At 35.1% G+C, this 23,357-nt stretch overlaps 1 protein-coding gene across 5 annotated transcripts in view; it reads left to right on the top strand.

Annotated features, from left to right (window-relative positions):
* Positions 1–23,357, top strand: part of XPO4 (exportin 4) — a 117,903-nt gene that overhangs the window by 34,943 nt on the left and 59,603 nt on the right. For 2 of the 5 annotated variants that reach the window (XM_081815398.1, XM_081815397.1), the window contains exons 3-6: positions 801–942; positions 5,041–5,179; positions 15,632–15,748; positions 16,488–16,641. In XM_081815398.1, coding sequence (XP_081671524.1) covers positions 801–942; positions 5,041–5,179; positions 15,632–15,748; positions 16,488–16,641 — 552 coding nt within the window. Of the gene's footprint in view, positions 1–535; positions 691–800; positions 943–2,320; positions 3,027–5,040; positions 5,180–6,169; positions 6,281–15,631; positions 15,749–16,487; positions 16,642–23,357 lie in introns of those variants that run through there. The other 3 variants (XM_081815399.1, XM_081815396.1, XM_081815400.1) reach the window with 3 other exon arrangements.

The raw sequence follows: 23,357 nt of genomic DNA, 5'->3' as shown, positions 1-23,357 counted from the left end.
TTTGATAATGCTGTTTGGAAACCGATTGTAGTGGTATTGGTGAATGAAAGAAAAAATAGAAAATTAAAATATTTCTTACGTATGTTAATTTTCTATTTTTTCTTTCCCTCCTGATTTAGTTTGTAGTTCAGAAACTATAACTTGCTAGTTAAGGCTGGGTTTTTCTAAGTGTAGCTTTGGAATTTTATTCAGTTTGATCAATATTGCAATCAGAAAATTCACAAGAACTTCTCACCTTGTGTAAATATGACTCAAAAAAAAATTTTTTTTTTTAACATTTTGAGAAAAAAAACCTGAACGTGATTGTGTTTATTTCTGAACTTGCTATTGGAGATGGGCCATCCTGCTGAAAGCTTAATCACTTAACAAATATTTTAACAGCATGGCTCATCACAAATAGTAATGTTCAAAGACTAGTTTAAGATATTTTGCAGATACAAAGCTCTATTTTGCACAGGGTGAGAATCTCTTAGGAAATTTTCTGATTGCTTTATATTTTTATTTTTATTTTTTTTAAAGCTGTGTTATTTTTTAGTTCTTCATGCTTTGGAAGTAACAGTTGAAGAGAGGTGAGGAAAGTTTGTGAAAATTGTGATCGGTGATTAGCTGCCACCTGCCTGGGGTGTCTTCTGAGAGGAACTAACCTCTTTGTGGTGCTAGAGCAAGGTCACTGGATTAAAAAAAGAACAGGTAACCATCTTATTCCTTGTCTGAAAAGTTCTGTTTTTAAATTAATAAATGCAAAATGTTCAAAGGAAGATGAACTGCTGTTTAAAGAAAGTTTCTAATTTTCTCCTCAGAAACAAGTAAAGTGGACTATGTCCTCTTTCAAGCTGCCACAGCCATAATGGAAGCAGTTGTCCGAGAGTGGATTCTCTTGGAAAAAGGTAGCATCGAGTCACTGCGAACATTCCTTTTAACATATGTCTTACAAAGGCCTAAGTAAGTATGTGGTGGAGGTACTGCTAAAATGCTTTTGCTGTGCTTCTCTCTCTCTCTCTTTTTTTTCTTTTTCTTTTTTTTAATGATAGATGTTTATGGTTAAGCCCTGCTTGGGGCTCATATTTTAAAACTCACACACATGGTTGTGGGTTGTTTTTGGTCCTTAATGAAATACTACTTTTTATTTAAGCTTACAATACTAGGTTTTGTTTCTTTGAAAAGATGATGCTGGATGTTAGGTTTTTTTGGTGTTGGTTTAGTTCCAAAGATTTTGGTTATAAATAAAAGTTGATCTTAGACTCAAGTGAAATCCTTTGTACTTATTCTTTTGGTACTTGGTAAGTATTATAAGACATAGGTGAGTATCCTAGGACAGGTGAAGAGGGAAATCTAAGTACCATTAACAAACCAAGTGTTACATATATATGTACACAGAAATGCACATTAATAAGGTAGTAGAAGAGAAAGCACCAAATTTTAATAGTTTCTTTTGGAAAACGGATCAGTTTTAAGAAATGGAGTACAAGTAAGTTTTCTTTTTGTGCTATACACATTCTATTGTTTGAACATTTTATAAGATTTGTACATTCATTGCTTATATGATTAAGTCCCCCAAACACCAAGTCTTCTTTTAAGAAGAGGCAATGCACACTGTATGTATGCCATGTGCGCAGTTGGACAATTGAATACTTTTTATATAGATGTTCATTTCCAAATTCAGTGAAGAAAATGTTAGGTAATCAGAAATGCTGGTAATTAGAATGTCTGATAGTGGCATTAAACATGCATAAAGCTTTAAAAATAATTTAGAACATACCTTTGTTCCTACTGATTGTTCACTAGCAGTCTCTGAGTTACTAATATTTAATAATAATTACTGCACGAATTTAACACACAGTTAAGTGCTAGTTGCTTTTCGTATGAAGAATGCATGAGAGAAAAAAGGCAAGATTTACTTAGCCTATAAACATTACAAGTGTAATGGGTAACGTTTTCTATAAATGAATGAATATAAATGTATGTAAAGGGAGGGTTTGGCTTGTTTTTCCCACTTTTAATAGAATAAGGAAAAATTGGGTTTCAAACCTTTCTCTTCTCCTTCACACTGGTTTTCTTTATTTAAATTTTAATTTGTTGTTTGATAAGGCCATTTGGGTGTGATGATACTGGCTTGCCCTGGAGCTGCTCATTGATCCCCCACCCTCCCCACATGGGAACCACTGAACTCTGGAGAGTTTGGTAAACTTAAATGTGTGGTAGATTTTGATTGTGCATGTGATCTCCTGTACTATCCAAAAATAATCTCATTCTTTTTTTTTTTTTTTTAAGATTTTATTTATTTGAGAGAGAGCAAGTACAGTGGGAGAGGGAGAAGCAGACTCCTTGCTTAGCAGAGAGCCCAACGCAGGCCCGATCCCAGGACCCTGAGATCATGACCTGAGCTGAAGGCAGACACTCAACTGACTGAGCCACCCAGGCGACCCCGAAATAATCTCATTCTTAAATAATTTTCATTAGTTCAAGGAGCTCTTTTGGAGCTGATTGTAGTTCACATATATATTTTCTCCCAAACTCTTTAAAAACAAAACTCTCAGCAAAGTTGAAGGAAGAGTACAGTGAACACACACATACTCTTTTCCTAGTAGGGGTTCAGTTAACATTTTGTCACATTTGATTTCTCTTACATATGTGCATTTACCCCCCAAACCACCTGAAAGTATGCCGCAGAAATCATGATACTTCATCCTTAAATACTTGAGCATCTCTCCTGAGAGCATAATCTCAATACTCTTGATATAATTGGCTTATCTGTATTAATCTAATGTAATTCTGATTCTTTATTTTCATTTCCTCAGTTGTCTGAATAATATTATTGATATCGTTTCCTCCTTTATGTTACTTGTTTGATCCAGGATTTAACCACAGATTCTATGTTGTATTTAGTTGTCATGTCTCTTTAGCCTCTTTTAATCTGGAATAATTCTGCCCTTTTTTTTGTTTTTCATGACACAGCCATTTTTATCTTGTAGAATTTCCTACAGTATGGACTCAAGTCAAGTGAAAACCGTTGGTATACTGCATAGGTAGAATACCATGAATACTATGTTCATAGTGTTGTATACTTCTCATTTGGTGCACAGGGTTTTTTCTGTTTTTTTCCTCCTAATTGAGATAACATTTATATAGAGTAAAATGGAAGGTGCACTTCACAGTATAGCAGAGTGGTTGAGAAAGGGACTGTGATTTCCACTTCTGCCACTCTGTGTGCACGGGCAGATGACCCTCTTTGTACATTAGTTTTTTTAATTGTTGTTATTATTAATTAACTGTTAGAGTTAATATTATTTTACTCAAAAGATAGTTATGAGGATTAAATGTATTAATTTTTGTGAAGGTGGTTTATAGGAAGCCTTGCATACCATAAGCATCAACAAATGTTAGCCATTATTATTTATTTTCCTAGTAAGTTATAATTCTTGCCAGTGGACTTCCTTAAAACTAGCTTTGTGGGGGAGCCTGGGTGGCTCAGTTGGTTGAGCATCTGACTCTTGGTTTTGGCTCAGCTCATGATCTCAGGGTCATGGGATCAAGCCCTGCATCAGGTCCCTGCTGAGTGGGGAGTCTGCTTAGAGATTCTTTCCCTCTGCCCCTCCCCCCAGTCACACACACATGCATAAGCCCCCTCTCTCTCTCTCTCAAATAAATAAATCTTTAAAAAAATAAATAAAATGAGCTTTATGTACATTTCCTAGGAGTAGTCCATATATTTGAAATTATTGTGTTCCCCCAAAAGTATAAAAATTCACTTTGGTCAACTCATATTCTTCCACATAATGGATCTCTGCATTTATTTGTTTAATGAATACTTCGAGTCTGTATTTTGAAGGAATACTTTTCACTTCAGTCTTGACATAGGGAGACATGTTTGTATAAATGTCTAGTAAATGCCCATCATGTGTTGGGGGAGCCCTCCTTAGTAATGGCCCACCACGTTCAGGGAGCTGTTCAGGGAATGTCTCTGGAAAAGTGGCATCACGATCTTGGCAGAGGACATAGACATTTAAAGGCCTGGAAGTGCACGTGCATTGTGCCAGGAACTGAAAGAAGCTCAGTGTTTCTGTAGTTTTGAGTGTATGTGGGTGGGGGGAGATTAGAGAGGGCAGCAGGTATACCTGACCATGAAGGGCCTTGGAAGTGGGTGACTGTATCATTTATGTCCAAATGGGGACACTTTCCAGGGTTAAAGAAAACACTATTAGTAAGTAATGATGTAAGACAACAGGTAAATTGGGAGCGTCCAAAGAAAGCTGGGCTGGGTCCCACTGCTTGTAAGCCATGTTAAGGAATTTGTAGTTTATCCCAAGGGCACATGGTTGTCATATCCTGTGGCATTCTAGAGTCTGGATTATAAAGCTCAGAGTATGTTTTCTGAACCTTATCTTTAAGAAAAGGTTGTGAAAAGACAGTTAAATCTCTATTTCCTTGTGGTCTAATAGACTTTGTAGAATGCCTCCATTTGGGATCGGTGCTTCTGCCATCACACTGAGGAGCACAGTTTAGATAGGAAATTTTTAAAAGTTTTAAAAAAATTTGTATGTGTCCATAATATATCATGGGTAGCTAGCATGTTGCCTTTTCACATTAAAGGAAATGAATTTAAGATTATACCACTGGTTGGAGATGGATATTAGATCAGAATTTCTTATGATAGAATCATAAGCTGGCTCTTAGTGAACTGACTTGAATCTATTGAACACTGCCTGAAGCAGCTAACACTTACCGAGCACTTAGTATGCACTGGGCACAGTTTTAAGAACATTTAATCCTAGTAACAACTCTGTTACTGTTACCCCCTTTTAATAGATGAGAAAGCTTGAGGCTCTGAAACTGTCTTGCTCAGGGTCACATAGCCAGTAACATAATGGAGTGTAGATTCAAATCCGGATCTTATGCCTTTGGACACTGCATAACCAGTAGGCTATACTACCCTCATAGGCAAAGCAGTGTTATTAGTAGCTTCAGACATAGTGAGAAATTTGGAGTATTTTTATATTAGATTCATGTAAAGGTTTTCACAATGATTTTTATGTTTTACAGCCTCCAAAAGTATGTTCGGGAACAGATTCTATTAGCAGTAGCAGTAATTGTAAAACGAGGATCCTTAGATAAATCAATTGACTGCAAAAGCATTTTTCATGAAGTCAGCCAGTTGATAAGTAGTGGCAATCCCACTGTGGTAAGTACGCTATCTGTATTTATAAATATTTAAAATTTTTATTTTGCATGACACAAATAACAACAGTAATGATACCTACATTAAAGAACAAGTGCACAGTCTGAGAAGCAATTTTCATTTGTTCATGTTTTCTTTTAGTCCTTTTTTATGTTTACATACTATCGATATTGTGTACTTTGCTTTTTCATTTGACTCTGTTTTTCCATGTTGGCATTGTTGATAATCAGCATTTTAATGGTATAAAATATTATAAGCCAATACACTGTAATATTCTTAAACATTTCTATTGAGCATTTGTCCTCATTTAATAAACTGTTGACAACTGCTAGTGATAATAGAAATGTTTGAATAAAATATAAAATGATATGTAATGTAACAAAAATTATTTAAATATTGCTGTACTAATGGGTCAAGGTATACTTTGACCACCAGTGTTAACTGAACAAATTTGAGAACCGTTGTTCTTGACCGAATTACTCTGGGGAACCTGTTTTTTTCCCCTTTCAGTCTCCTGTCTGCCTTTTGAGAACTAGTCATGCCTAGAGAGTGACTGGTGGTAGCCTCCTGTCAGAGGCAGGAGGAGTTGGAGTTGGTGTTAGTGATCAGCTGTGATCCGTGGTTAGAACTTTTGACTGTTATCAGCTGAAGGATGTTGTGGAATTGGGATTGGTAATACCTGGCTCTTCTGATTTTCAGGTATTAAATCTTTAAATATTTTGGGTAGTTTTTTCATTTTACTAATTTCTTTAATCATTTGGAAGATATTTATGTGAGGCTATACACCTTACAACTTCTAATGAATTACTTTACATCTTCAGTGGCCCCTCAGTGAGTGGTATGATTTTATAATGTATTTGATTGTTTGAGGTTAGGGTGTAGGTACATTTTTGGAGTACTCTAACATTGTCCCTTACTTTCCATAGTATCTTGGATCTCCCGCCCCTCATACCTCTTACCATAAGCAGATGTGCACTCTCTTCTTTGCTCTAGCCATCTGTCCACCACTCTGGCTTGGATCCCCAGTCTGATGTACCAGGGTCTCAACTGAAGGACTGCGTAAGCAAGTTGTCAGGACGTTGGAACTTCTTCTACATACCCAAAGTATATTTTGTTTTTCCTTTGGAATGCACCAGTGGTCATATATCTATTCTTTTTCCTTATCAACTTTATTGAGGAATAATTTACTTGTGTTACCATATCCATTTAAAATGTACACTTCTGGGGCGCCTGGGTGGCTCAGATGTTAAGCGTCTGCCTTCGGCTCAGGTCATGATCTCAGAGTCCTGGGATCGAGCCCCGCATCGGGCTCTCTGCTCGGTGGGAAGCCTGCTTCTCCCTCTCCCACTCCCCCTGCTTGTGTTCCTTCTCTCGCTGTGTCTCTCTCTGTCAAATAAATAAATCTTGTTGGGGTGCCTGGGTGGCTCAGTTGGTTGGGCGACTGCCTTCGGCTCAGGTCATGATCCTGGAGTCCCTGGATCGAGTCCCGTATCGGGCTCCCTGCTCAGCGGGGAGTCTGCTTCTCCCTCTGACCCTCCACCCTCTCATGCTCTCTGTCTCTCATTCTCTCTCTCACAAATAAATAAAAAAATCAAATCAATAAATAAATAAATCTTGAAAAAAAAATAAAATGTATATTTCTTTGGTTGTGACAGTTGTGTATGAACGACCGTCACAGAACAGATACAGAACAGTTTTTGATTGTGTAGATATTATGTTCTTTGCCATTTTTGCAGCAGATTTCTTCAGGAGTACTGCTCTCCAGTAGAACTTCCTGTGTTGATGCAGATGTTCTGGATCTCTACTCCCAATATGCAGCCACTACACCAGACACATGTGGCTTTTGAGCATTTGAAATGTGGCTGGTGTGACTGAGGAACTGAATTTTTATTTTTTATTAATTGAAATTTAAATAGTTGCACATAGCTTGTGGCAACCATATTGGACAGTGTAGTTCTAGAGACTTTGATGATCCAAAGGTCTGATTTTATGGGTGTTTTTTTTTTTTTTTTCCCACTTAGTATTGGAAAGTTTTAATTGCTTACATAAAACTAACAACTTCAAATATGTTCATGTTTGAATCATTGCATTTTATGAGTCATTTTGGCTTTGTTTTATGTAGTGAGAAGCTCTCTTAAAAATAGTCCTCAAGATTCCATTTAAAATTTTTAGATAAAAATAATTGGGAAGCTACTTTTTACTTATGTTAATCTTTATACTTTCAGAATTTCTGTTGGTAGACATGGTCTCCATTTCTGATAATGAGCTTTGCTCTTGTGGTGCTGATGCCTCGGGATTGCCTACATTAGTTGTGTAATGGTAATCTTGTTATTTGCATGGATTTTTGTTAGCATTTGTTGCCTAAGTAATGGCCATGTGTGCAATCCAGTGGTGGCTGTCATTGATGGCTAATGGAAAAACAAGTAGAGACTATAACTGGCCAGAAGTGGTAGGGAAGGGGTACATGCACCATGATGTTTATAGCAACATTATTGACAGTAGCCAAACTATGGATTAAGAAGATGGGGGGGTGTATGTATATATATATATATATATACATGTATACACACACACACAAAATGGTGTATTACTCAGCCATCAAAAAGAATGAAATCTTGTCATTTGCAGTGACGTAGATGGAGCTAGAGTGTATTATGCTAAGCAAAATAAATCAGAGAAAGATTTCAGTCATATGTGGAATTTAGGAAACAAAACATATGAACATATGGGAAGGGGGAAAGAAGAGAAGGAAGCAAACCATAAGAGACCCTTAACGATAAAGAACAAATAGGGTTAATGGAAGGAGGTGGGTGGGGAATGGGCTAAATGGATGATGGGTATTAAGGAGGGCACTTGTTATGATGAGCACTGGGTGTTCTATGTAAGTGATGAATCACTGAATTCTACTCCTGAAACCAGTATTATAACACTATATGTTAACTAACTAGAATTTAAATAAAAATTTGGAAGGAAAAAAATAGTAGTAGGGAAAAGGTTTAGAACTAAAGCTGCTGCTTAGAAATGTTATCCTAGACCCTACTGCTCTGAATCAAGTTACTCATCATATTTTATATTCTACTTGAGGACATACTGTTTTATTTGCTAATCTGCAGTAAAGGAGTCCAGCTTATTATGATTGACCAGGATTTAAACTTTAGGAAATTAACTGGTAATTCTGGGATCTATATGTTTATGACTAATGCTTTTTCCTTTGGTTTGTTGATCATGTCAGCTGGGATTTCAGTGTTAAGGTAGAATTTCTGTGGCCTGTCCTTATCCCCCACGAGTAGCTTCTTGGCTCCGGATACTGAAGGCACAGGAATTGTGTTCTTCTCTTTCTTTCCCCTTGGGTAATTTGACCCACCACAAAAAGTAGTCCCAATGCAACCTGGCATTTGGATCTTTTTGAGCCACTGAAATAACTGATGTTCTAAGAATGATTGGAACAGATGTAACTGTTGAGAGATTTTGCTCTATTCACAGTGCATACACTCTGAAAATAGTGGATAAATTTAATATCCTCATGAAATATTCCAAAACAGAAAGTTGTTTGTTTTTTTTTTTTAGTTGAATTTCTACTAACAAGATTAAGAACTTTTATAGTAGTACGGAGTCAGTAGTGGGAGGTAGAATTTAATTTCAAGATTACTGGATGAATTTACTTCAGTGACCACACTGAAACATTAAACTAGAAAAGTACTACACTTACACGGTGTTAAATGCCCGCCATGCCACCGTGTGGCCATCCCTATTTGTCCTTGCCTGGCAGCTTGAAACTAGCTCATTTGGCAGGTCTAAAAAAATGAGGTTACAGACCAGTACAACATTTTAATATATTTTCTTCTCTGTTTTGTTCTGAGACTAAGAATTTGTGGGAATGCTGTAAGAATTTACTTAAGATTTTCTTAATCTCAGAGACATGAATATTAGTGGGAGGGAGGGTAAAATAGAACATTAAAATCAGAACACTGAAACTTTCTTTAGAAGAGTAATTTTAAGAGCTATTTAAAAAGAAGAGATACCTGACTGTTGGTTTCCTATAGATGAAAGAGTTGATCTCATGAATTATTTAGTTTACTAACTTTCCCATCATTCCTCTTCTAGAATAATGTTCCCATCAACCTTCACTGGTCAGAAACTGTATGTAGTCTGGCTTTCCCACTTCCCTTTTATATTTTTTGGTGGTCCATCCCCTTATACTAGTCTAAAGTACATGTTCAAATAAGTTTTGGGGCAGTATAGTGTAATAGAACACTGATTCTGATTTTAGATTCACGTTTAGGCTTAAATCGCAGCTCTGCCATTTACTACCTTATTAACTTGTACAAATTATTTACCATCTCCAGGCCCTGATTTACTAATACTGTTTGTAAAATAAATGTGATATTGTCCATTTCTGGGGCTCCCCAGACAAGGAAAGACGATGTTAAGTCGATTAGTAAGCATTGAACAAATGTGTTTTATCTTCCTAGTGGTCCATCACCCTTTGCTTAATAGAACTTTGGGACATACACTCTAATACATCATCTCTTTTAATGCAAATAATATTTTAAGTATTGAAATTAGAAGAAAGTATTTATGCGTTTATTCATGAGTGGAAACTAATTGTGTATTTAAAAGAATACGGGTAACTTTCCTTTAAATGCTTTTAAGAAGTCTCTTATAGTGTTAGTTCTTTACAGATAGTTTTATGGAAGAATAACTTATTATCATAAAACATTTCCTAAGGAGATTGTATTTTTTAAATACAGTCTGTTTTCCAGGTATCATGATGTATTTTCAGAGTAAAGGTGTTGGTACAATGATTAAATAATATGTTGTTTCATGCCTGTCTTTGTGGACAGGCCGTTTTCTTTCTGTGGTTATAAAGGTTGCTGTGGTTACTTCATCTCAGTTTGTAATAGTATCAGACTCACTCTACTAATTTGAAAGCGTTAGACCTGGAGACTTTACTTCCTAAGGAAATTAGCTAGATTTTTTATTTTAAATTAACATTTAAGCTAAATCTATTTAATGTTTATTTCCTTTGAAAGTAGTAGGCATATGTTAAATCACTTTTAAATAAGCTGTTTAATTTAGCATTTAAGCCTCCTGTCTTCCTCTTTGCCATGCTAGAGAGAAGTGGGTGAGAAATTCACTTGTCTACAGCAGTGATGCCCCTGGATGTGATAGCCAACCTAATCTCTCTTATCACAAGTCTCATTGATGTTTGCTTAGAAGAACAGCTGGAAGTCTGCTTTATGTATGGCAACCTTTCATAAAGTTTATTCTTGGTAATAAATCTCCTGGGGTAAGAGCCAGGCTATTATAAGAGACAATCCTCTCTCTGAACAAGAGTATATTATTTTGTCAGCTGGAGTTAGTGTTTGAATATCTTGTGCTTATGACAATAAGCTGGTGAGTAAGGCAAGCTATCTCTGAAGGGTATTTTTTCACTGTTGAAATTAATGGCTTTCACTAGAAATGAGAATGCTGCTATAGGATTGTGATGTGAAGACAACAGTTACTTAAGTTGTTAGTGAAGTGAACTTGTGAATTTTTAGTACTTCAGTGAAAGAAAACATTAAAACTCATTTATAAACTTGAGACCTCATTGAATTTCTTGTTTGTTTTACATATTTAAATTTTCTTCTTGAAATTTATCAACGCTAAAAAATAGTGAACACATCATGTATTCATTTTCCACTTGCCTTTTGTTAATATGGTGTTAGGCATAGAAGTAAACGTTGATTCATTAATCCAGCTAAGATTTACTGAGCATCTACTATATTGCTTTAATGATGCTTTAGTTATAACTTTCTTTTTTAACTGTTATCTTGTGATTTTAATTTGATGGGATGTAGATAATAATCAAGAAGTGGAACCAAAAAAGCCAAAATAGATATTTCTTATGATAATGATAAAAATACTGTTGTCGTTTTACTTTCTCAAATCATAAACTGCTGCATATACATAATCTTTTTACACGCATTATCTAATTGGAACCTTTGGACAGTCGTATGAATTAGACAGGGCAGAAGGTGTTCACCCCTTTTATAGATGAGAAAACTGAGGCAAAGATAGATGAAGCGATTTGCTCAAGTTACTTGAAGTGGTAAATCTTAGACTGTTAAAACCCAGATTTTCTAACTCCTTTGTCAAAACAGTAAGATCCTCGTACTAGACTCTTGAAAGAGTCCTGTAGAGTATTTTAATTTAGAATTTATTTTGGACATAGTTTTTTAAAAATTTTATTATTTGATTTCTAACTTGTTGAAAACAAAAATGATCAATTTAGGACTATTTGTTAGTGCTAATCAAATTAGCACAAAGGATGGTGGAGAAAAACTATAGCAAACATAAATCAAAAAGCATTGGGCCTGGCGTCACTTTGGCAAAGGATGTAAAGCCTCATACGTTTTAGTAGATTCCAAGTATTCTCTCTATTACAACATCATAAAATAATTCCCTTGGAATAATTCATTTGGAAAAATTTATGTGAAGGAAGTTGCATTGAAAATGTTTGCTGGCTGCATTTGGAAAATTAACAGGTATTAACTTAATTCTCTATGCTCTTGGATAAATGAGGCATTGTTATGTTAACGTCTTACACTTTTAAGATTTGTACTAACGGTATTTTATACTGGTCTAATCACTGCTAACTTTATTAGACTTACTAGTCTTATAGTATGCTAATCAGTTAACTTTGATCTGATTTCATTGAAATTCACCACTCTAAATTATTTACAACAGCTTTTGTTTCTGACCTTCTTAAGTATCAGAGTCCCTGTCTCTGGTACAGAAATAATATCTAGCCCTGACTGTGACAAAGGGCAGAGAGGCAGCACTTGAAGGTACTGATCATTATAGAGGGAGTTAAGAGGTAATACACTTGGGATGACCACTGAGACCTGAAAGTCTGAAACAGGCAGACAGGAACCTTCTACAGGGGTAAGAAAAACAAAACTTATGATCTCTCAGAGGCAGATTTGATGCTTTTTTCTGCTCCCTTTCCTCTTTGTCCTGAGAAGGAGTTGTCCTCTTTTTCCCATAGGATTTCACTTTTGGCTTGCTTCCCTCGTTATTTCATTACAATGCACTGCACCTGCTATGAAGGTAACTTGATTTTAATGAGATTTAGTTGATAACCAAATACTGAAAATGAGTAAACATATTAGGAAATGAGTCCTGGATGCAATGTGATATGTGATCTGTGAATAGGGAGAAATACTGTGTTGAATATGTGTGGAAGTGCTTTGCTCTCTTGCTCCACAATCAATGCTTAATTATTCATCATTCTTGAGGAATTTCTATTAATTTGGCATCTTTGAACCCTAGTGGTATGGTATATCAAATGTTTATAATGTTAATCTCAAATCCTTGCAGGCCTTTCAAATTAAGGAGCAATTAAACTGATATCTTTTAATGATGAGACTATCTTACTGAATTGTAGTTCTTTTAAAGCTGGTAGTTTTAGGTAGGTTAACACCAGAATATTTGGTTTCTGATAATACTTGTAACCATGCTACATAATATATTTTTATGTATTTCTTACGTCTTTTACCAGTAATTTGAAAAGAACTTACTTGCTTTAAAAAGTTCGTCTTTTTATTTCATAAGTATAAAGTGGAAAAAAGAATATAAAATACATACAGGTGATAGTAATGATATATAAATGATGTATACCTATGTATTAAAATTAGAAAACTGTGAACAGATGTTCAGAGTAATAACCTCTGTATGGTAGGATTGTGGGCAGTTTTCTTTGTGCTTTTCTGTACTTTCTAGTTTTTCTAAGGTTAAGATACATTATTTTTATAGGACAAAGGTAAGAACAAAATATTCTTATGTTTGGAGAACTGAGTCTATCATAAGACTCTGTTTTGTTCTTAATTATCATGTGTTAAGAATGTACTTTCCTTTATGGGTGAATTTTACTTAAATAACGTGAAAGTTTGCTGTTTTGGAGAGGTCCTCTTTATTGCTGCTCATGAAACCATCCCATCCCCCTGAGGGCTCTTTGTCTGTCTGATGAGGTTTGTAGTTAAAGGAGACTTTTATTTTTAAAAGTTCTTTTTGGGGAGCCTGGGTGGCTCCGTTAAGCGTCTGACTCTTGATCTCAGCTCAGGTCTTGGTCTCAGGGTCGTGAGTTCAGACTCCTCATTGGCCTCCACGCTGGGCCTGGCGCCTACTTAAAAAAAAAATGATAGAAATCCTTCCTTTTTCTAAGCAGCATTAACCTCAGAAAGTCCTCATTTTTCATTGTTCTTTCCCTTCTTCTTCACTCATTTTTTCATATCCTGACTTCAAACACATGCATGTACTCTTAGGAAATGTTTATTTCACATAAAAATAAAGCTTCATTGTGAGTACAGGTTGTTTCATTAATTAGAGTTGTGTGTTATTGAAAATTTGAATGTGGTCATAGTTTTAAAGTAGGCCATTTTATGGTGAGTAATTACTATTACTCACAAGGTAATTACTATTTGTAATTCACTACATTAGTAGTTTGTGGGAATTTGTAAATTATTTGTGTAAATTTTTATAGTTAATTATTTGTGAGAATGATAAATTTGTGTTTAATGAGAGCTTCTGGGTTCATAATGTTCTATTCACTGAAGTCTTATTTAGAAAGGATGAGAGAAAAACCAAGGTTAAAAGACATAAAATATGGGATGCTATGAAATGTTTCCAGAATCAGAGGCTCTTGTAATACATTATGTTAGATCTCTTGCTTTGAATTTTATTAATTTGGATTTAATACCTACTTTCCCCACTAAAGCCTAGGTATATTTAAAAACTATGTCCATAGTTGGTCCCAGTGTTATTTAAATGTATCTGTGAAGTTTTGATTGTTGACACTTTGATCGTTAATCACCATTTCAAAAGAAAGCTATTTTTTAAAATACAATTTTCTTAACTAAAAAAAAAAAAAGATGAAGGGATTGTAGTAGTGAGTTTCTAAAATTCTGTTAATGTGTAAAATGAATTGAGTAATACAACAGACTGTTTTCTCTATAAGAGGCTCTTTAGTGCTTGGTTTCTCAGACCAGGTTTCTTCCTCCATGTGCCTGGGGCCATGCAAAGGCAGTTAAACTTGTACAATTCTCTTGATGATTTGGGGACATTTTTGTATTAAAAGAAATGTATATTTTAATGTAAAATTACAAGAGTGAGTGCGTGTGTGTGTGTGTGTGTGTGTGAGTTTCTGTGTTTATGTGTGTGTGTTTAAACTAAACCAGGAATATTAAGAGTACTTTTACTATTGTTGAAGGCAGCTTGGTCTATACCCCCAGATTCCTGAAGGAATTTGCATGTGTTCTCTATTGTTAGGGCTTCCTGGTGTGGCAGAGTCTAAGAAAATGCTTGAATGTATGGGCTGGTGTGTCATCCATAAATATTAATTATACAGCCATGCTTATTTTAATTGAGATTAAGAGGCAAATATGAATTTAATTCTTTTTTTTTTTACAGTTTTTAGAGGAAAGATTTCAGACATACGCAATAATAAACATATAGTATATTGGTCATCTAGTAACCATCATTCAGCTTCAGCAAATATCAACTCATGCCATTCTTTAGGAATTTAATTTTATGTATATTTGCTCATATTTGCCAAGATGAGCATCTGTAAGGTCAAGGTACTGACACCAGAAGCATTTCTGAACAAAGATGTTGCAGTTGGTGGGTGGGTATGACTGTGTTCAGCTGTTGTATAAGCTTGCATAAATAGTATCATCTTGACTTTAATCTTTCGGTTGTTCAGAGGTAGTGTGCATATTTCTGTTTAACCCCTGGAAACTTGCCAAAATAATTTGTATCCTCTCCATCCTTGGCACCTTGACTCTAAATAGTCTATGAGTAATAGCAGTAAGTTGATGTTAGGAGCCTGTTGGATAGAGCCATTAAGAAGGAAAATCTTCATTTTCAATTTAAAAAACTTGAGAATTACCTCGTTAATGTTTTGGATGCTATATAATCTGTTTCACTTTCATCTGCTTTCGAAATACACTTTATAAACATGAGAACATAGAGTCAGACAGACCTGAATTCAGATCTCAGCTGGCCTGAATTACTTACCTTCTCCAAATCTCACTTGTTCAAATGTAAAATGGGGATATGGATTGTTGTGTGAAGTAAATGAAATAATACATTCAACACTGGTTATCTTGAAATGTTGTTTGCACTCAGTGATTGAATAGGTGTATGTCCTGAGTTCAAGTCAGTTGGATTTGTGTAGCTGAAATTGAGGAAGTACTATTTGTAATTACTAGGCTACTTAGAAAGGGGAGCTAATCTTTACTTTGTCATACCTAGTTTTCTGACTGGTAGGTATAAGATCTAAAGGTATAACGGAAGATCTAAAGATATAATGGAAGATCTAAAGATAGAAAATGTTCTTTGAACAAATACTGTATTGAAACAAAGCATTAGAAAAAACATGCCTTACAGTTGTTTCTTATCAAATAATTACAGCAAACCCTGGCCTGTTCTATTCTAACTGCACTATTGAGTGAATTCTCAAGTTCAAGTAAAACTAGCAACATTGGACTCAGTATGGAATTCCATGGTAACTGTAAAAGAGTTTTTCAGGTATTGGTTTTTTTATGTTTTATTAGATTGTTTACTTTTTACATAATCTGTTCCTAATGGAGTGAGAACATTTATTTTATCTAGCTGAATGTGGCCTGTACTTGAAGATTTGTGTTGTGATTTCATAGCATTTAGTAAAGGATAAAAGATAGGATAGGATAAAGATTTGGTGAACATAGCTGACAGTTTTAGCTTTCTTGTTTAATTCTAGTCTTTAAACAAAAAGGAAATACCACTCCAAAGATCCTTAGATTATTTATTTTGTTCTTATTGCGTTTAGATGTAACTAATTCAATTGGTGGGACTTTGCTGGCCTTAAAATAGGCCTGGCAGAATGCCAACAAGGGCCATGTATTTAAAATGTTATTGCAGATGGTGTGGGCTCTTTGTCTCATATGTATTGTTTGGCTCTGAAGTAAAGTTATGTGAAGGCATTGGCTTAAATCCGAGGGCTCTGCACTAAAGCAACTGACCCCTCCAGCTCTGTAGTAGTTGTCAAAGACTCAGCTTCTTTACGGAGTAGCATTTGTATTACAGTAGATGCATTCAAACTGGTGTCACTTGAAAGCATACTTGTGATATAAATTATGAGCAGGCCTAAAAATGGAAAATGTTCTTAAAGAGGTAGTGTTTTTGCATTGAATATTTTAAGGTTTTTGTTTTGTTTTATGGTTCTTAAATGGGAATACATTTTGAATAAGCTTTTGATTGAAAAATATGTGTGATTTATTTATTATAGGAAGAAGACCTTCGTCAAATCTTCATGTTAACGGTTGAAGTTCTTCAGGAGTTCAGCAGGCGGGAGAACCTCAATGCTCAGATGTCTTCGGTATTTCAGCGTTACCTTGCACTCGCCAATCAAGTCCTGAGCTGGAACTTTCTTCCTCCAAATTATATCCTTTTAACAACCAAAGAGTTTATTTGTGGTAATTTTCATAGATGACTTAATTATGGCTAGAAGTACTTCATCTCTGCAGGTTTGTAAAGCATGTTGTTGAAAGAAAAGTCTTTTTAGAAATGGAATTTAATGTTTTTTTCATTTTATAATACACAATGCAATGGACTACTTACAGGATTTAAAATTTCATTTACAACCTTGTAGAAGAGAGTCAAATAAACGGAAGCATTTAGTGGATAAGGGGGCTATTGCTAACTAAGAAATAGCAGTGTTCCTTAGGAAGGAAAAGGAAGAAGGTGGGAAGCGAATTCAAGAAACTGAATCATTTCCTCCATGTGACATGTGATTACATTGGATTTTTTGGCTGACTCTCGTAAGACTAATTTGGCATTCTCTAATTTGACCTTTATGGATGCAGATATTGTTCAAGTGTAGATAGTAAGGTAGTAGTATGTTTAGTCTTTGAAGACCTTTTTTAATATAAAAATATAAAACTTTTATTTCTAGCTAATTAGCTCATACAAAATAAGTTTAAATGGGTTATACTGTAGGTTCGTATGTCTGCTTTTTAAAAATGAGTTATTAAAGTTGAAAAATTTGTATTTCTTAGTTTAAGGTTTATGATTTGCTTTCTAGAACATTTGCTGCCTATTGATAGATTGAAAGCAGTACTATCTAGTGTCTCTTCATCTTTATCATAGTTGAATCAGACAAATCTAGGTTCAATTCTTAGCTGATGTTAGGCAAATTACTTAACATCACTGAGTCTCAGTTTTTCCAAATATAAAATGGGGATATGGATTGTTGAGTGAATTAAATGTAGCAATACATTTAAAACACTCAGGAGTTAGCTACTATTTATTGAGCTTTTAATAGTTTACTTGAATAAAGAAGCTCATCAGCTGTCTGTGTTCTGCTTTTTTCTTGACTTAATATATAGGAAATTTAATTTCCCTTGTTATACATGTCTTTAATCAGTATTTTCTTGGGGGCCTGGGTCTGGGGGTTAAGGAATCTATTTAGGAGAAAAAGATGACAAGCATATAGGAAATACATATTCAGCCATACCAGAGATTTAAGATGAGACTCATCTTTGCTACAACAGAGCCAAGAGTTGCTACGTTCACATACTAGAAATTACCTACTGTTTTGGGTTGGTAAAATTGTGGGATTTTAAAGGGGCTGAGTGGGGTTAGGTACAGCGTTTTCTTCTATTTTCAAGTTAATACACTCATGTAGTAGAAAACTGTGAAAAGCTGTACAGGGTATTGAGTCTCTGATTCAGTTGAGTTCTCCAGTTTTCTTTCCCCAAGGCAGTCATGGTGAGCTGCTGCTCTGTGGGGCAGAGCTTACCGGGATGTTAATCACTTTCTGCTTTTATCCTTGCTCGCTGATCATCTTTCTACTCATTATTAATTTTATGTCTTCAGTATATTCTCTTTGGTTGTTAAAAGGCACATATTTTCTTAGGTTTGCTTTTTAAAAAATTTCCCCTTTGAGTGTTGCAATATAATTTTTGCTCCAGTTTTTGTTAGTAAAAAGAAAGATGTTGAAAAACTTTGAGACAGATTTAAAAAGTAGCAGGCCATATGGAGTTATCAAAACATTAATTACATATGTAGGGAAAATCAACAAAAGTTACACTGCATATATTGGAGCCAATTTTAAAGTCTGTGTTTTAGGGGGAAATGTAGTTGGCTGAAGAGTGACTGTTTTGTAAAGGCAAACAGTGCTGTGGGAGTTTGGAAACAAAGTTTGTCTAAAGATACACACACATAAAATATTTTCACAAAGTATTTAGATAAAGCTTTGGAAAACCTGTCATCTGCAGGCTACAGTGTTCCCAAAGGAAATAATTCCTTGTTTAAAGAAAAGTAGATCTTGATCTTGACCTTCATATATTCTACTTCATGACTTACAGATGTATTCGTATCTGACCATAGATGTTTGCATAGTAGCCATTTGTTGGCCACCTGAACTCCAGTCCAGTACTCCTTCCTTTAAGTGGATTAGCTTTAAATGTAGGGGAAAGAGCATGGCAATGGAATTAAACTAAGCTACACTTTTAGTGCTAATTAAGGAAGTCAGTTTCAAGGAACCCAATTCTGGTATAATTTCTAGTTTTGGCAATTCCTTGGTGATCTCTGTAACCATTGGGAAGGGAATTGGATAATTATTTAGCTTAGTACCTTGAAGAGAGCCTACAGATCAAATTTAACTTAGTTAATATAAAGTGGTTGGCTTTTTAAAAAATGATATATCTTTTAAGTTAGAAGAATAGCTAGTAGACCTTATAGAATGTGTGTTTTGTATCAAATATATTGGATCATTTAGAATGGTATCATGTTAAATGAGGCTGTGTTAAATTGCCAGTATTAGTCCCTATTCATAATTTTTTGTAATGTGCTTTCTATTTTGCATCTTTCTATTTTGATGTAATTCTAAACATACAGAGATACTACAAGAGTAATTCAAAGAATTGGACGGATATCCTAATACCAAGATTCATCAGTTGAAAACATTTTGTCCCTTTCTTTTTCTTTTTCTTTTTCTTTCTTTCTGTCTCTACATACACATAATTTTCTATTGTAAGGATATACCAGATTTCTAGTTATTCATGGATCAGTTGATTGACAGTTGGATTGTTTCAGCTTTTTGGTTATTATGAATAATGCTGCTGCTATGAACATTCATTGTAAGTTCATGTTTGGATTTACATTTTCATTTCTCTGGGATATACCTAGGAGTAGAATTGCTGGATCATGTGGAAACTCTGTGTTTCATCTTTTGAGGAGTTGCCAACCTGTTTTCTAAAGTAGCTGTACCATTTTACATTCCCACCAACATTATATGAGGTTTCCAATTTCTCCACATCCTGGCCAGCACTTGTTATTTGTCTGTTTATAGCCATCCTAGTTCATTTGAAGTGGTAATCTCATTGTGATTTTGATTTGCATTACCCTGATGGTTAATGTATTAAACATCTTTTTATGTGGTTGTGGGCCATTTATGTATCTTCTTTGGAAAAATGCCTGGTGAGATCCATTGTCTATTTTTTAATTGGTGTGTCTGTTTAAAATTGAGTTGTAATAGTTCTTTATATATTCTGGATACAGGTCCCTTAACAGATACATGATTTTCAAATATTTCCTCCATTTCTCTGAGTCATATTTTAACTTTTTTATGATGTCCTTTGAAACAGAAAATTTGAATTTTGATGATGTCCAATTATTTTTTCTTTTGTTGTCGTATCTCAGAAATCATTGCCTGATCCAAGGTCATGAAGATTTATGCCTGTGTCTTCTTCTAAGACTGGCTTCTTAAATGTAGACTCTTCATATGAAGACTTTGATCTGTTTTGAATTAAGTTGGATATATGATGTGAATTGGTGATCAGGCTTAATTCTTTGGCATGTGGACTTCCAGTTATCCCAACAGATAATTGACTATTGATTAGAAAGATAGAAGAGGCTGGGGGAGTAGGAAGTACCTGAGATATGTCATGGTGGTGAATGATTGCTCTGTCTGTTAATATGTAACTTAATTGTCCTAACGTCAGTTTTTAATTTAGAATACAAAAGGATTGATAGGAGAAATTATTCATATAAATCAGTGATCTGTAAGGTTAAATATGCATGCTGAGCCTCCAAGTTTGTATTTACATAGATAGTTGTTGATAAAGGATATGATTGTAGACCAAAATATACATTAGATTGCCTGGAAGGAAATTTTGTATCGTTGGCTGCTGAAGCTTTTGGAAATTTCTTACAGAGAAGTATGTAAATTATGATATAAAAATTTTATCAAGAAAGCCAGTTGAAGCTAACTCAGCAGTGGAGCTAGGATGTGCAGAGAGGTATTAATGAAAAGAATACATGAATATTTAGATATTTATTAATATTTAAGAGTATATAATACTTTGTTTTGCAGTGATTTTAGGTCAAGATTAATGTACATACATAGAGTTTCACTGAAGACATCATAACTCTACAGCAGTGGTTCTCAGTTGGGGTGATTTTGCACACTTGAGACATTTGACAATGTCTGGAGACGTATTTGGTTATCACTTCTCGGGAGTGTTACTGGCAACTGGTGGGTAGAGGCCAGGGTTACTGCTAGACATCTACAATGCACAGGACAGCTCCTACAAGAAGCAGTTATTGTGCCCAAAATGTCAGTGATCCACACAAAAACTTTTATGTGAATGTACTTAACAGTATAATTTATAATAGGCAAAAAGTGGAAATGACCCAAGTAGCCATCAACTGATAAATGGATACATGTGGTTTACCCACATTATACACTATTATTTATCAATAAAAAGGAATGCTGATACTGATACATGCAACAAAATGGATACACCTTGGAAACATCATACATCCTAAGTGAAAGAAGTCATTCACAGAAGACCACATGTATGATTCCAGATTAGTGGTTACCTAGGGCTGGGACGGTTGGAAGGAAACAGGAGGTGATGGCTTAGGTGCATGGGGCTTTTTGGATGATGAAAATGTTCTAAAATTATATCATGGTGATGGTTGCATAACTCTGAATATACTAAAAACCATTGAATTGTACCATCAATGAGTAAATTGTGTAGTATGTGAAGTAAGTCTCAAGGCTTTAAAAATATCAGTCATGCCAAGGGTTAGAAATTGTGCGGTAAAGGTCAACTGCCAACTGTTGTAGAATGTTAATAGAGGGAAATTAAAGGTAAAGATAAAGTTTTGGGAGATATTCCTTTTATGGGGCCATTGAAGTAAAGGGAGTGAGAAAGATCATTCAAAGAGAAGCAGAGAAGGTCAGTGGTAGAATCTTTGGGTACAGCAATAGTAAGAACCAGGAAAAAGCAAAAGAGATTGAGCAGGGCAGTTCAGACAAGCAGAGGGAATAACCAGGCAAGGGAGTCTGGGAAGCAAAGATAGACGAGTGTTTCAAAAAATATAGGTAGTAGACATGCTCTGTTACTGATAAGGAAGATGTAGATTGGGTATCAGGGCACAGATAGTCATGTGGAGATCTGTTTATTTGAGTACCAGGTGGGCGGGTATTGCACAAAAGCCATTTCAGTGATTGAGTAGTGATTGGTAATTGAAGTAGAAAGGGTCGGTATTTTGAGGACCATGAACTGTGAGAAATGGAGTGGCAGTCTGAGACAATTGGAGGTTTGGTTTAGTTTTGTACTTTATGCTTTGGAGAGATGAACCTGTTTATTACCCAAGGGGAAGAAATCAGAATTGAGGCAAGAAAATAAGATGTTGTAGTGCTAGATAGCCAATGGTATGGATGTTTAGATAGTCCAGGATGCAGTTGAGGTAGTGAGGAAGATAGTAAGCTTTAGGATGTATGGCATGCCTACCATCATGATCCAAGATTCTTAGCTATTAAATGCTGGTTTGATCAGCTTTGCCCAGGTTTGTTCAAAAGTAGACGAGCAAAGTGGTAGAAATCAGCATGTGATGGAATTTTCAATTGTGTGTATGAAAAAATGTGTAAAGCCATTGTGAAGTTTCTTCTTCAGTCCTTTTTTTTTTTTTTTTAGTTTTTCCTCAAACTGTTCTCTGTTTATACCTGATATTGTACACTTTAAAAGAAAGGTCAGTCTATTAAGTCATTAATCAGTATATGAAGTAGTTTATGTATTATCCTTCCAGGGATATTTCTGCTTTACAAGGAACGTATCCAGGAGAAACCAGCAAGAAGAATTTAACTTCAGGCCATTGGAAGGAAAGGTTATGTTGGGAGTAGTCCCTTCAGTCCTAAGTCATAATTGATTCTTCTGAATTATGTATTAACCTATACTGTAATATTTTGAAAAATATTTAGTAGTTGAACTTTTAAACTTGGTAGTTCTTGTATCTGTTTTCTTGCCTGTGATACCCCACTGTATTACTTACAGTTATTATCCCATTATACGTACTATAGTACATAGAACCATCATAGCCAGTAGGGCCTTTGGCTATAGGAGAAAGGTAACAAAACTGCTTTTCTGATGTCAACCTGCAGGTGGTTGGAGAGCAAACGGAAGGCCCACTGAGTTGTTTGCTCCTGTCTGAGCAAGGCTGTGCAGTTTTATTTTCTCTTTCTAAGCCCACAGATTTTTCACTTATTACTTTTTATAGTTTAAATCCATGCAGGAGCAGGGAGGAATGGATTGAGCATTAGAAAAAAGTCTCCCCAAGAGGAAACTTAACTTACATACTTTTTAACTCTCTGATCTTAACTGCTTAGTAATTTAAGGCCATAGGCAACTTAAAAGTTGAACTTTACATGCCAGGAGCTGTGTCCTTTGGTGCCCCTTTGGCTCAGTAAGTTACATCATTTATGTAGGTGTCTGTTGGGCAGGTCTGACTTAATTACTTTAAATGCCGTATTTCTCACTAGAAAATTATTTCCTTTCAAATTATTTATTTATAAAGAAATATATCCATTGAGTTCTAACTTCCATGAACTGTCTAGGTTATCAGTTCAATAAATTCTTAATGAATGCCGCTACTTACAAGGTAGTCCTGGGCTGTACTCTGAAGCATAGAGTATATTATTTGCAAAATGATGTTGATGGGAAGATGGTAAAAGAGCTGCCCACTAAATACATGTTTTTCCCGTGTATTAGGTTTAAGTGAGTAGTGAATACTCAAGAAATTACAATTGTTTGGAGAGTTTTGGTTTTTTAATATCTAATGTGAATTCTTGAAGACCATTCTATACATT

Source organism: Leptonychotes weddellii, chromosome 3, assembly GCF_054177405.1.
Source record: "Leptonychotes weddellii isolate Sample4059 chromosome 3, ASM5417740v2, whole genome shotgun sequence".
NCBI classification, from domain to species: domain Eukaryota; kingdom Metazoa; phylum Chordata; class Mammalia; order Carnivora; family Phocidae; genus Leptonychotes; species Leptonychotes weddellii.
This window is presented reverse-complemented; position numbering and strand designations above follow the sequence as displayed.